At 36.2% G+C, this 15,018-nt stretch overlaps 1 protein-coding gene across 3 annotated transcripts in view; it reads right to left on the bottom strand.

The window, feature by feature from the left end:
• Positions 1 to 3,772: 3,772 nt before the first annotated feature.
• The window catches only part of ACTR6 (actin related protein 6), a 29,440-nt gene continuing 18,194 nt past the window's right edge, over positions 3,773 to 15,018 (bottom strand). For 2 of the 3 annotated variants that reach the window (XM_038558778.1, XM_038558777.1), the window contains 5 exons: positions 14,702 to 14,800; positions 14,529 to 14,607; positions 8,690 to 8,861; positions 7,132 to 7,270; positions 3,773 to 4,486 (listed from right to left, as the gene is read on the bottom strand). In XM_038558778.1, coding sequence (XP_038414706.1) covers positions 4,357 to 4,486; positions 7,132 to 7,270; positions 8,690 to 8,861; positions 14,529 to 14,607; positions 14,702 to 14,800 — 619 coding nt within the window. In that variant the 3' untranslated portion in view covers positions 3,773 to 4,356. The remainder of the gene's footprint in view (positions 4,487 to 7,131; positions 7,271 to 8,689; positions 8,862 to 14,528; positions 14,608 to 14,701; positions 14,801 to 15,018) is intronic. The other variant, XM_038558779.1, reaches the window with a different exon arrangement.

The following is a 15,018-nucleotide window of genomic DNA, read 5'->3' as shown; positions in this document are numbered from 1 at the left end:
CCCCCTTGTGCTCTGTCCCTCTCTCTCTCAAATAAACAAATAAAATCTTAAAAAAAAAAAAAAAAAAAGAACTACCAAATTAGAGAATCAACACTATTGATTCTGTCAGAGAATATACTAAAGGCCTTTATTGAGGTATATTTATATATTTTCCACATTTTACTTTTACTTTGTGGACGAACCACTATTCTCAATGTCCAGATATTAAGATAAGGGTATTAGCTGAATGAATTCCGAGTTCCTGCCCATCTAAAACAACAAAACAAAACAAAACCCACAGTAAAATAATCTTATGACCCTAGAAGATGTAACCACCCTAATCTGTGTATGGTTCTTTTGAGTTGAGGAGGAAATTAATATAACCTCCAGGAGAAGACCGGAAAGGGTGGTTCTAGAGAGATGAGGAAAACCCTGGAAACATACCGCCAAATGCTCCTGATTGGAGGGGGTGCAGGGGGAAGGGGTCCCCTTATTAGGAAGGTCCCCATTTCAATGTTGTCTGTGAGTCAGACACAGGTGTGGGGATTGTCACCTGCACTGGGAAACGCTGGCACTTTGAGAAAAGCATTAGGATGTTCCCACGTCCTTGAATGTGCCGCTCAGATTATATACGACCTCAAGGAATCATCTTCCCTCTGACCTGGTTTTGTTCAGTTTTTAATTTCTGGAATAAAAATAGACATGCCTAGATATGTGGTTCTAAGACTGGGCCAGAAATGGCCAAGAAGCAAAGGCCAGCATGCAGTGCAGCAGTGACGCCATTACATGGGCCTGGTGTCAGGGTTCTTGATTTACTCCTTGACCTATTTGAGTTCAGAGGGGAAAAGGCTAGCCAGCGAGCACCCTACATTGGATGCAACCCAATTCAGAATCCGTAGAATTACTAGGAGTTGTTCAGCAACACTTGAAGTATTTTACTGCCATAGAAAGTGAATGAAAACGTGTCATAACGCCCCTTGGTGAAGCTTACCCTGATAATATAAATATACGTAGACGCTGCTACTCAATTACACTTGTTTACAAAGAAAACCTTGACTTCTACTGAATGGTTTTTGGCGGTTCTGAGGTATGAATTCCTACCCCAGCAGTTCCCTCCACTGGAGACAGCTCCTCAGGTCAGTCACCCTGCTTACGACTTCTCCAGGGTATTGGCCTTCAACTGTGGGTTAAACCTTTTCATTTTTGAGGGAGGCTTATAAACAAAGTTTTGTTTTTCCCCTGTATAAAAAAAGGGCCGGCTCCAATGATAAGAAAGATTACATCCTGTTAGAACATTCAGTGAATTTCTGTGAGAATTGACAGCCCGATTCATCAGTGCTTAAGCTTCTGCTTCAACTCCTTATGCACATTCTCAGGTACTATCCAGGTAAATTAAAGTTTTGTTTTGTTTTCTGAGGTGCCCAGGTGGCTCCGTCGGCCAAGCACCCACCAGGCTCTCGGTTTCGGCTCTTGGCACAATCTCAGGTGGTGACATGGAGCCCCACGCTGGGACGTGTGCCGCTGAGTGTAGATCCTACTTGGGATTCTCTTACGCTCTCTCTGCCCCTTCCCCTTCTCTCTCTCTCAGAGAGGAAAAAAAAAGAGAGAAAAAAAGATCTTTTAACTCAAATGCTGAGAGAAAACTTTTCTCCTTTCACAATGTATATACATGGAGAATGTTCAAAACTGAAAGGTATTCTTGAGACTTTTCTCCCTGGCCATCTTTCTGCCCTGTACCCAACGAGTGGACTTGGAGGTGTTTTTAGTAAGCAGTGAGGATATTCGCATTTTATGCGAAAGCTCATCTAAAGGCCTCTACTGGGAAGGCTAGGCTTGGTAGTGTCAGGTGGACAACAGAGCCTACGCTGGCAATGCGGGCTAGCTTCTTTCCTAGTCATCCCAGTGCTTGCTCAATTCTATTACATTCTGGGACACTTCCCTCAGCTTCTAGTCTTCAGTAGTGTCCATTCTGCTATCCAACCCATCAATTAAGCATAAATAATTCTATTTTTAATTTCTAGGATCTATTTGGTTTGAGAGAGAAAGCGTGCACACAAGCAGGGAGAAGGGAGGAATAGAGGGATAGGACCTATTTTGCTATGGTAACCTGTTGTGATAGATGCAATTGCCTCATTAGTCTTTTGAGAATATTATAAAGTTTATTTTATTCCCTTAGGGGTTTGTTCTTGTTGGATTCATGTACCTCTTGTGGTGTTTTAAGTATCCCTCAAATGTTTAATGTTTTGTTTTGTTTTTTTCTTTTACAAATTCCCGTTTACCTGTTGATGAATTGAAGTTCTAATTATGGTGCCTTTCCCTGGCAGGAAGAAAGCTATGCTAAGTGCCCTACGGTCCTGCCCTGTCAGAATTTTTTCTAATGAGGTCTGAGCTCTTACCTTTAGCCTGAGATCAGTGCCACAATCGGCTGTTCCCTTCAAGATTTTTTTTTTCTCTATGCCTTTAGTGGATGTAAATCTATTTTAGATGGTTAGGGAACCCTTACACTTCAACTCTTTCTGCTGAGCCTCAATTTCAAGAAAGTGAGTAGGGTTTGGCTGTTTCTAATTCATTTAATGGCTCCTCCGTGATTTCCTATTCTCTGTATTTGTCCTAAGATTAAAATATCCCTGGAATTGTTATGTCTTTGGTAGTTTTCTCCTGCCTTGACCTGGAACACAGGTTTTCTTGTTCTTGATTCTCTTACAATCTAATGTCACTTATTTTTCATCTTTGAGAAATTCCTCCACTTTTGTTCACCGATAGCACCCTTTGTGTTTCCAAGTCACTTAAGGTTTTACTCTATCAAAATAGTGTGAACTATTTCATGCACGCAGTATAGATTCTACAATGAACACCCCTGTGCCCACCATCCAGCTTGAGAAATAATATATCACCACAATATAGTACTTAAGCGTTCCCTGTGTATTCATCCCTGATCTCATTTACTTTCCTCCCTTCTCCACTGGAAATATTTAAAGGGATTTGGGACATGAAGTAGGTGAACGTGATCGGTTTGCTATGCCAAGCCAAACACCACTGAATTAAAAATTTCAAAACCAAGACAGAAGAGTGTTTGAGAGGACTGTTCTATCATAATTACTCATTGGTGTAAATCCTAATACTTTATTGTCTTAAGGGGTATACAATGCATGGACAACACTGGAACATGTTATTTCGATGCATGCAATTTGCAATAAAAAAAAAAAAGATGAACTCTAATGTGCCTAAGTTCTCATTCCACCTTTAGTGGATTTTAAGACTGTTGGTCCAGTTTTGGGTTTTGGTTTTTGTTTTTCCTTTCAGATTATACAAAACTTTGTCCTGCTGATAAATTTCATTTTGCTTAGGATAGCCCAAATGAGTTTCTGCTGTTTGCAAGCAAAGAAGCCTACCTGCTCCATTCATGTCATTGCCAGCTATTTCCTTAAACTGGAGGGTTTTTTTGCACCCCTATATAAAAGTTTTGGTTTTTTTTTTAAGATTTATTTATTCATGAGAGACACAGACTGAGAGAGAGAGAGGCAAAGACATAGGCAGAGGGGGAAAGAGAAGCAGAATCCTCACAGGGAGCCCAATGTGGGACTCCATCCCAGATTCTGGGATCACGACCTGAGCCGAAGGCAGGTGCCCAACCACTGAGCCACCCAGGCATCCCCTTATGTAAGAGTTTTTAAAACCAAACTAACATTTGTTCCAAGAGTTTTTGACCAACCCTGAGTTAACTTCAAATTTCTTTTCATCCTAAAAAATGGTGTATTTTTGCGAAGGAAATAATCTATTTCTGCCAACACAGTACTAATCAAAAAGCACTTTAATAAACTGGCTTTAGTTTCCACTCTTTCCAACTTATTCTAAATAAAAAATAAATGTTAAACACAAATAAGATTAGTCTTCCCAACTTTAGTATGTACAAATAAAAATCACAATTTTTAGACGAAATACTTAGTTCTAAAAGAGAAACTGTATCAGCCAGAAAACACTTTTAGCCAATCCTTTGTACTCATCGTAACAAAAAAAGCACTCCAAGGAAAACTGACCAGCGAGACAGTTACATTTGTACTCTCAGATATAAAGAATTAAATTTAAAATGCATTCACTCTTTCATCTTCTAATGAAAGATAACCTATTCTCAGAAACAGTGTGAGCACTGTTATGGTAGTCTAACTCCTACATGAAAATATGAGCTGAGAAACAGTTTACTGGAATAACATAGCTAAGAAACCTTTGAAAATTAGCTGAGGATCAAAGTATTTTCTATAAGTTCAAGATCTTATCTTAGGATGAAAGGTAATACAGGTTCTTAATCTACTTTAAAAAGAACATTGAAATTAAACCTTTCAATCACAAACAGTCAAAACTTTTAATTCAGAATGTTTCTTAAATATCAAATTTCTCTTCACAGACGCTATGTCCATTTTCTTCGTAATCTTCTCTTGTTACTACCATATCTTCAAAATCGTCATTCTCTGATATCAATTTTCCACCTTCCCAGGCATAAGTAATAGGGCTGAAAATAAAGTTAAAATAAGTGAACCCAGATGACGGCACAGAACTGAAATGCCAGAAAACATTCATTAGTAGCTAAAACATAGCAATCTCTACCCAACTTAATTTAACAGAGAATCACTTGTGAAAATAAGCAATAAGCTTCATAGGAATAAGGTAAACTAAGAAAGAAAAGAACCTCAGCCACCAGTTTAACTAAGCGTTCTTTGTTTCCCTATGCCCTGAATTTACAGACCCTCCACTTCTAATAATAAACAAGAATACAAAAGATCAAAAATGCATAAAATGAAAAATACTGTCATAACAGGATATAAATTCTGTATGTGGCAAAGATAGGTCATCTATTTTGCAGAGCAACCCATGAAGTAACTATTCTCTCATTTTACAGATTTGGAAAATGAGGTTCAGAGAGGTTAAGTGTGGGACTAGGATTTAACCCCAAACTATTTTTAGTCTGTGCTTTAGCTGCCACATTGCTATCTCTAATAAATGAAATGTTTACATGGTAGGACACAGTAAGTAAAATTTTGGCACACATAAAAAACATTTAGTTTGGTTTTATCTTCAACCAAGATTATACTTTATGACTCAATTCTATTTCTACTGTTCCTCTCTCCCAAATCAGTTTAAAATCTGAAAAATGATGAAAAGTTAATGTTTTTCTTATTATATTCATTGTATTTCCTAACCTTTAAACATATATTTATTTACATATCTATATAACATATATACATATATAAAACAGATGTATAATAAAGATTTGCTGAATAAAAGAATAAAAACTATTTTTGATGATCTCCTGCCCTGTAATGTATACATGATTTGCATTTAAAATGAAGGAGGGATGCCTCAGCAGTTGAGCGTCTGCCTTCAGTTCAGGGGGTGATCCTGGGGTCCTGGGATCAAGTCCTGCATTAGGCTCCCTGCATGGAGCCTACTTCTTCCAAAGCCTGTGTCTCTGCCTCTCTGTCTCTCTCATGAATAAATAAAATCTTTAAAAAAATAAAAAATAAATAAAATGCAGGAGGGCGCCTGGGTGGCTCAGTTGGTTAAGCATCTGCCTTTGGCTCAGGTTATGATCTAAGGGTCTTGGGACTAGTTCTGCATCAAGTCCCTGCTCAGCAGGCAGCCTGCTTCTCCCTCTCCTTGTGCTCTTGCTATCTCTGTTTCTTTCTTGAATAAATAAATAAAATCTTTAAAAATAAAATAAAATGAAAAATAAAAAACATGTAGGGGAAACAAAGCAAAAAAAAAAAAAATGTGTGGGATGGGATGCCTGGGTGGCTCAGTGATTGAGCATATGCCTTCGGCTCAGGGCATGATCCCAGAGTCCCAGGATCAAGTCCTGTATCAGGCTCCTTGAGTGGAGCCTGCTTCTCCCTCTGCCTGCGTCTCTGCCTCTATTTCTCTCTGTCTCTCTCATGAATAAATAAATAAAACCTTAAAAAAAAATGTGTGGGGGATAAAGAAACATGGTGGAAAAAATAAAAATAAAATAAACACATAGGATAAAAATCCAGTATGCTTCGGGCAGCCCCAGTGGCGCAGCGGTTTAGCGCTGCCTGCAGCCCAGGGTGTGATCCTGGAGACCCAGGATCGAGTCCCACATCGGGCTTCCTGCATGGAGCCTGCTTCTCCCTATGCCTGTGTCTCTGCCTCTCTCTTCGCTCTCTCTGAATGAATAAGTGGATAAATCTTTAAAAAAAAAAATCCAGTATGCTTCATATTCTATGAAGTACATAAACATTAATACTGATAAAAATCATTCCAATGCCCAACAATTGTTTATTCTTTAATCTGATACCTATAAATTAAGTGAGCAGCAGACGAGGGCCTTCTATTTACTGCTATTGATTTAGAAAAATTCTACTTTACCTTTAAAAGGAAACTCTAAAAACTAAGAGTCAGGTATATGGGGGGGCACCTGGGTGGCTTAATTGGTTAGGTGTCCAACTCTTGATTTGGACTCAGGTCATGTTCTCAGGGTTGTGGGATTGAGCTCCGTGTTGGGCTCAGTGCTGGGTATGGAGCCTGCTTAAGATCCTCTCTCTCCTTCTCCCTTTGCCCCCTCCCCAATGCATACGCGTGCGCGCTCTCTCTCTCTCTCTCATTCTCTCTCAAAAAAAGCCAGATATAGGGGGTCTTATTTACAACTCTGCCACCTGAGACTGGGACAGCGGCAAGGGGGTGCTATTTAAACATATATTTGAAAAAATAAAAATAAATAAAAATAAACATATATTTGGTAAGAGACATGTATTTGCTCCTGACTGCACATGAAGAGAACTAGGTTTTAGCCTGGTCACTTCTACTAACTTACTGTAAGGCCTGTGCCAAGTTATGAGCCCTTGTTTTTTTATTGACAAAGTTAAAATGCTGAACAGGATGTGGCCTTGCTACTCTTCTTCCCCAGGAACTACACTCATCATCTCAGCATCAAGCTGTCATAGCCCACTGAAATGTCAGGCTTATTATTTTAATTATTGAGAAAGGGAAAATGAGGATTCCAAAGGTGAAATAAACCTGCCAGAACCAGGCTTTAAACTCAAGTCTACCTACTGACAGTTGTTTTTTTTTTTTTTTCCTGACCGTTTTATCTACAAAATGACTTCCATGTTTTATTTCTAAAAGTAAGCCAACACTTACTTTTCAGGCAGCACAACTGAAACATCGTAATCTGTTGGAGTGAGACATCGAACTTCTGAGTAAACCCTGTCTCTAAATCCCGGGAAAAGGGAATTTCCTCCTGTCAAAACAATGTTCTTAAAAAAATGCGGCTGCATTTCTTTAAGAGGAAAAAAAGAAGAAAAGGCATCAGAAAACCTGTTTACTTATCTTTCCAGAAAGACAGAGATGAGGGCTTAGACAAGGGCAATCAGTTATAGTTATTGGTTGGGAAAACATGTTAATTGCTTAATAGCCATAAAAATTATTTATAATTTGTAAGATTCTATAATGAAGTTAAGTTTACACAAATTGGCCTACTAAACAGTGAAACATGACCTCATAGATCTTTAAAAGAAAGGCTAAGGTGAAGAGGGAGGTGAACTGCAGACTACTTACATATACATGTAAGCTAATATGAAAATGAATAACTTTCTAGCAGCAGATGTTTGATAATTATGCTCGCTTTTTCCTAAAATGGAGGAGGTATTTCTGTAGGCTGAGATTGTGAACTAAGGTAAGGCTAAAAATGAAGGCCTTTAAGGCATTTTAACGTGGAAGCCCAAACCTCCATGTTGTCTCACTTCGACAGATATATTCATTGTGCAACATTTACATTTGATAGTGAAAAATACTCATTATCCATAAGCATAAAGGATCTTATATTCTACACTTACGGTTACATGATGGGTGCCATATGGTTAGTTGGTATTAAAAGCCATGGGGAAATCTATGAGGAATTAATACATAATGGCCACCCCACATAATGCTTCCTTTCACAAAACAGGCACAAAGTTCCCTTACTTTGACACTGAGTCTCATGATATTAAAGCAGTGTAGTTTAAAATGCTGTAGAACACTACCTGCAACTTTATATAAAGTGAAATTAATGAGACATTAATACAAAAATAGTTGTGAAATAACTACATTATGTGATTTTCTCTTCTTTCTCTCTCTCTTTTTTTTTAAAGGGAGGAAAGGACATTGCAAGTGGTGGTAGATTTTCTCCAATGCCTAGACTGTTCCTTATGAAGTAGGAAGACACTTTCAAGATATAAAAGTACTCTCTAACACTCTAGAAAATTACTTAGGTGAATCCTGTTTCAGGAGAACACACACATCACTAAGAAGCACCATACTTCAGCCTTATTTACATCCTGTATATTAGTCCAAATAAAACTGAGAGGATAAACCAGTCCCATCAATAGCTACAAACCATCACTTTGTTAAATTATAAATTTCTATTTGGTGGAAATTTGAGTTAAAACCTTTCTAAAACAGATACAGCAAACTAATAGTCATGAAGAGATTAATTTCCTCAAGTTTAAATAGACTATAATAACTTTCCCATATCAAATTTCTAATCTAGGACTAATAAAGAATTATTCAAGTGCACTATGAGATCTGGAAATCTCTGCAAATAAAACAGGCTTGCCACTTGCCCGAAATTACTTAGAAAACTCAGATGATTTCTCTATAGTTTATAGAGCTTATGATGTTTTTAGAAATATTATTACCATGCAATACTTTATTCATGTACCTTCAGGTAAGTTCTGAATTGAATAAACAATAGCTTCTGGAATACCCATTTCTTGAATGCCTATATCAGAAGGATTAAAGAGTATTTCTGGAACAGCAAATCTCTCATTAGCCAGACGAAGAATTTGTTCTCCAGATTTATATTTTCCACTTAACACCATCTCTTCCCTTGGCTTAAAAAAAAAAAAAAAAAAAAAGATAAAAAAGTTTAAGCTACATTATCTAGTTCATACGAATAACATTTAGCAATATGTTATTATTAATATATTAACCATATTCTTGGGAGTTTCATTCAGGATTTTCAAAAGTTAGAAAGATGTAGCCTTTTCTGTTGCCTAAACCATACGAATAAATAATTGCTCACTCTAATGCAGCTGTTCCCAAAAAGATGATCTGGCCTTATTCCACACATTTTTAAAGAGAGAGGAGAATAGATGAGAGGAAACTTCTTAACCTGCCTATAATAACAGACTGATTTCAGTTCCTAGGGAACAAAAAACATACTCTAAAAAACATTTAGTATGTCTTAATGCTACCATCACTACTACTTACTTTCACTCTCCTATGTATGCATGCATATGTGTGTTTATTTTTAAGTAAGCTCTATGCCCAACACGAGGCTTGAGCACACAACCCCAGGATCAAAAGTTGCACACTATGAGTCAACCAAATGTCCCTATTTTCTTATTCTAGATGTTTACTGGACCCTGTGGCTATATTCTATCAGGACTTCCCCTTTCTCTTGTACAAAAAACCTAAATATTTAAATTCATTTATTCAATCTTCAAAAATCTATTTTGAAATCCATGGACTTTATCAATGAAATTTTGTTACTTATTTTCTGCTGAGCTGTATCCCTGAAGGGGCCAGAAAAAAAATCTACAATATTCTACATCATTAAAATAATCGCCCTTTCAATTTTACTAAGAACCATCAGTTCTTCCAGATTTGGTTATAAACATTCATTTCCATTTATATATGCAATTTTCCTCCTGAGACAAGGTATTACCCAATCTTTTATATAAGTATAAAATACTTAAAATATATGAAAATATTAATTACAAAAGAATAATATGTTTAAAGAATATTATACATCCCTTAATATAGTCAGTCATCTATTCTCTGTTCAGATTTCTGCTTCCTCAAAGAGGCTTTTTCTGACTTCAAATAAAAGTTCCCTCCATAGGGCAGCCGCGGTGGCTCAGCAGTTTAGCGCTGCCTTCAGCCCAGGGCGTGATCCTGGAGACCTGGGATCGAGTCCCACATCAGGCTCCCTGTGTGGAGCCTGCTTCTCCCTCTGCCTATATCTCTGCCTCTCTCTCTCTCTCTGTATCTAATAAATAAATAAACTCTTAAAAAAAAAAGTTCCCTCCATTATTCTCCACTATTGCTCTATATTATCCTTCATAGTCTATATTGTTCACCATCACATGTCCACTACCTAGCACATAATGAGTATTCAATAAATTCCTAAATAATAGCATCCTAGTTAACAATGTGCCATTTATTGTATTAGGCATTTTATATACATTATCCTTCTGAACTCTCACATAACCCTGTAAGGTAGGCATATTTTCCTCTTATGATGTAATCGGGTTTGGCAAGATTACATGACTTGCTCAAGATCATTCATCTAATAACCAAAAGGACTTCTAATATATATTTCTTCCACTACATTGCCTCTCTTAACCTGGATATAATTCTGAATTCTATCATTTGGAATTTGGGAATTCCAAGTTTGAAACATTACTCTTAAATAAGAACACTCAAAAATTATATAATTTTCGGGATCCCTGGGTGGCGCAGCGGTTTAGCACATGCCTTTGGCCCAGGGCGCGATCCTGGAGACCCGGGATCGAATCCCACGTCGGGCTCCCGGTGCATGGAGCCTGTTTCTCCCTCTGCCTGTGTCTCTGCCTGCCTCTCTCTCTCTCTCTCTCTCTGTGACTATCATAAATAAATTTTTTTAAAAAATAAAAAAGTTATATAATTTTCAAAAAAAATTATATAATTTTCATTATACTTTAGGAAGAACAAGGAAAACTCAAATCACTTTTCAACCAATAAACTTCTGTTAAAGTAGCAAAAAGTATTATCCTCAAGTATTCTTCCTTCTTAGGCAGTAAGGAAAATATTTTCTATAAATTTATAAATTCACTTAAAAGTGATATTAGCTTGAGTTTAAAGGCTATAACTCATTTTGTCAACACTCTAAGTTGAAACAGATGCAGACTTTGGAGAAATTCAGTTGACAAAACATAAGATTATGTAGTCCTTTCCCCAGATTTTATAGAAGAGAATCAAGTGACTGTCCCAGAATCAAATATCTAAACTAGGGGAAAGAGCCAGAACTAGGTATCCTTGTTGGATGTTGGCTCTAAAGCCATTATTCATCAATATGCAATGTGGAACTACAAGTAGTTTCTGTTTTAAGAGTACAACTCCAAAAAGATTTTTTTAGACATAGACAAAAGAAGGAATATATAAGGTCTATTGGGAGTTGCTACTTTAGTCAACGTGGGGTAGGCCATGATTACTATACAGCCTCATAAATTTTGTTCTAATATTGTAAATGAAATACTCAGTTTATATTTTACAATGGCCCTGCAGAAACTGTTAATGTCATTAATTATGAGCCAGATTTTCTCAATTTAAGTCCAATCAAGTACACTACACTTTAGTATGCATTTCCTTTCCAATAAGAGATAATACTGGAATTCGTATCAGTTGTAATCGGTAACAATATTATAGGCTTATTATTGTTATTGTTACTATCATAAGTACTAGAAAATGAAGGTTGTATCTTTTCACAATTATTTAAAAATATTCTTGAATAAACTATCAAAGTTCAAGTTTTAACAATATCCTAAGTATAAGGGTTCTCAAATAATTATAATTTTTTTCATTTTATGTAGTTATTGTTTTTCTAATTTCATAAACATATATCAGCTTTCATCAAAGTTGTTGTATATCAGGCAACAATGAAGTTAATCAAGTACTAATTCAAAACAACATATTTTAGGATAAATTCTAACATATACTAAATGAAATTGTTTCTAAATCTTAAAATTATTAAAATATACACAATTTTTTTGTTTGTTTTTTTGGTCTTTTTTTTTTTCAATATACACATGATTTAACATGTACAGGTAGCCCCTTGAACATGGGTTTGAACTACATGGGTCCACTTATATGCAGATTTTCTTTACAACACAGTACTGTAGATATATTTTTTCTTATGACTTTTTAAAAAAAGATTTTATTTATTTATTTGAGAAAAAGAGAGCAAGAGCAAGGAGGAAGGGTGGAAGGAGAGGGACAAACAGACTCCATGGGACTTAATCCCAGGACCTGGGATCACGACCTGAGCTGAAGGCAGATGCTAACTGACTGAGCCACCCAGGCACTCTCTTATGACTTTCTAAACAACATTTTTTCCCTAGCTTACTTTTTTATACTAATATATATAGTATATAATGCATGTAACATACAAAATATGTGTTAATAAACTTTCTGTTATTAGTAAAGCTTCCAGTCATCAGTAGGCTAGTAGTAGTTAAGTTTTTTGTGGGGATGGGGGTGTTAAGCTATATGCAGATTTTCAATTGCATGGGGCAGGGGGACGCTGGTTGGTACCCCTAACCCCTACATTGTTCAAGGATTAACTATACTTATCAATGATAAATCTTAACATTAATCGACAAAGTAAAGATTAAACTATTATTTTTAAAATAAAAACTCAAAGTAACATTCCATCATCTGGCAAAAGTCCAGGCCAACTGACTATCCAGTCTACCGATAACAAAGAGTCTACACTAAGTTAATGAAGCTTAACCTATAACCAGATACTGAGCTCAAAGCCAAAGGCTAATAAAAGAGCTATGTGGCTTCTGCCTTTTTTCTCCAAAGATATGAGTAAAACAAAGCTCACCTGGAGGAATGATCACTTCTCTACTGGCTCACTATGTAAGGTGAAGGGACATGAACTGAGAACATAGATACCGATTATTTTTCAAGTGCCCTGGGTGATACCAATGATCGTTCAGGTTTAGAGAAATTGGGAATTACTGAGACTTTACTCAGGGCCCATCCCTGTGAAATACGTATTACTTTACCACCATTAACTCTACAAAATGCTATCAATTATCCATAAGGTGTTTTATATAACTGGAGTGTTTTAATGAGCAATAATATATGAAGATGGTATTATCTATGTATTTGCAGTTTTCACTCTCCTGTAAAGAAAAAAATGTACTTTCGATATCCTAAGGAGGACTTGGGCTTTCAGTTTATTACAGGCAACCTGATCTCTTCATCTGTCCCAACTCCCACTTTTCAAAGTCAGCCTAGGTCCTCCCACAAGTACCTGTCTCTAAGAATATCACAAAGTGATTTCAATTTTACAAGGCCTCCTTAGAATTCTGATTTGTATTTTTACTTCAACAGTATGTTCAAAAATTTTTTAAATTTCAGGCATATAAAGAAATATAATTGGTGCCTGGGTGGCTCAGTTGGTTAAGCGTCTGCCTTTGGTTCAGGTCATGATCCCAGGATCCAGGATCAGCAAGTTCTGCTTCTCCCTCTCCCTTTGCCTGCCACTCCCCCTGCTTGTGCGCTCTCTCTCTCTCTCTCTCTCTCTCTGTCAAATAATTAAATAAAATCTTTTAAAAAATTATAAAAGTACAAAACCCAAGTATCTATCAACTTGTTTGATACAACTTATAAATTTAACAACTCCCCTTTTTAATTTGGTGTTATCACTCACATACAGTTTCATCCTTTTACTTCTTGCTTACGTATTTCTAAGTAACATAAGTTATTCCACACATCCTGAAACTGTACAGATCTTACTAAATCTTCCTTAAAGACATCATAATGTTGGGATGCCTGTGTGGCTCAGCAGTTGAGCATCTGGCTTCAGCTCAGCGCGTGATCCGGTCCCGGCATCGAGTCCCACATTGGGCTCCCCATGAGAAGCCTGCTTCTCCCTTTGTCTGTTATCTCTGTCTCTCTCTCTGTGTCTTTCATGAATAAATAAATATTTTTTAAAAAGACATCATAATGTCTTAGATGTTTTAGCCAAACATGTTTCTGAGATGTAACCATTATTCTGTGTAGCTCTATTTTACTTTCACAATTGCTTCTTTTATAATATAATATATATCAAAATTTATTTATTTTCCTCCATTAGTAGATATTTGGGCGCTTCTCAATTTTTCACTTTTTATACTGCAATGAATGATATCATTAACATTTCCTTATGGAAACATGCTTACATTTCTGACCAAAGATTTTTAATTTCCCAATAATCCTCCATTAAGCCAGCTAAAAGGGCAAACTTCACATTTACTCAAACAGAATTAAGTTTATCTGAGCTGATCAAAAATAAAAGGAGAAATTATTTTGACATCTAAGATAAACTGCTTCTCAATACTTTGAAAGTGTGCTGGATTTTACCCTTTTCAACTACATCTGATCATATCAGACCAAACAAGTAAAATTCAGCCATGTCAGCTCTGTTAATAATTTTCACAACTGGCAAATAACCAACTTCCAACTGGATTTAAACTAATTCCTTAGAAAATAGAAAAGGGGTTAACTGGAATATAAATAATGATACTATCTAACACCAGATTTTTCCCATGTTCTATCACAGCTGATGCTTCTTTCTCTAAATAACTTTAATAAGATATTTATTAATCATTTATACACTTGTGTCAGAGAAAAGGCCAGCAGAAGGCTATCAACTCTGTAAGACTCTACCAAACCCAGCTAGATGTTTTTCAAATCTGACTGAGATGATCTCTTCAAGCAATGCCATTGAGGATTCTTTACATTACCTTACAAAAGCCCTTTTTAATTGTACTGAAGTCAGGCAAAACATAGTCTATCATTACAGTATTTTCTTCCCCTTTCAACCTGGAAAACAAAATAGAGACTTGTGAGATAATTAACTATGCATAACATCACCCACCAATCAACTTTCTAATTCTTAGATTATGGTTATACATACTTTGCAATATCCATATCTCTATAAAAATCCTGAGACACATAGCATACATCTTCTTTCACTTGATTAATTACATGTGTTTCATCCATAACATGAAGCTGCCTAAACAGAAATAAATACTGTAAAATTTGAAATCGAAAAACGTTAAGTATAATTTACAACTGTTTAAAATATCTTTTCTGGAATTAAATCTTTGGATAATTTTTTTAAATATTAAATTTTTGAATGTGTAAAATATTTTCAACTTCATAGAATAATCACACTTCCATTTTATTTAATCTCCACATTATCTCTCTGAGGTCAACTATTAGTCCAGCTTG

The sequence above is a fragment of the Canis lupus genome, chromosome 15, assembly GCF_011100685.1.
Source record: "Canis lupus familiaris isolate Mischka breed German Shepherd chromosome 15, alternate assembly UU_Cfam_GSD_1.0, whole genome shotgun sequence".
NCBI classification, from domain to species: Eukaryota; Metazoa; Chordata; class Mammalia; order Carnivora; family Canidae; genus Canis; species Canis lupus.
This window is presented reverse-complemented; position numbering and strand designations above follow the sequence as displayed.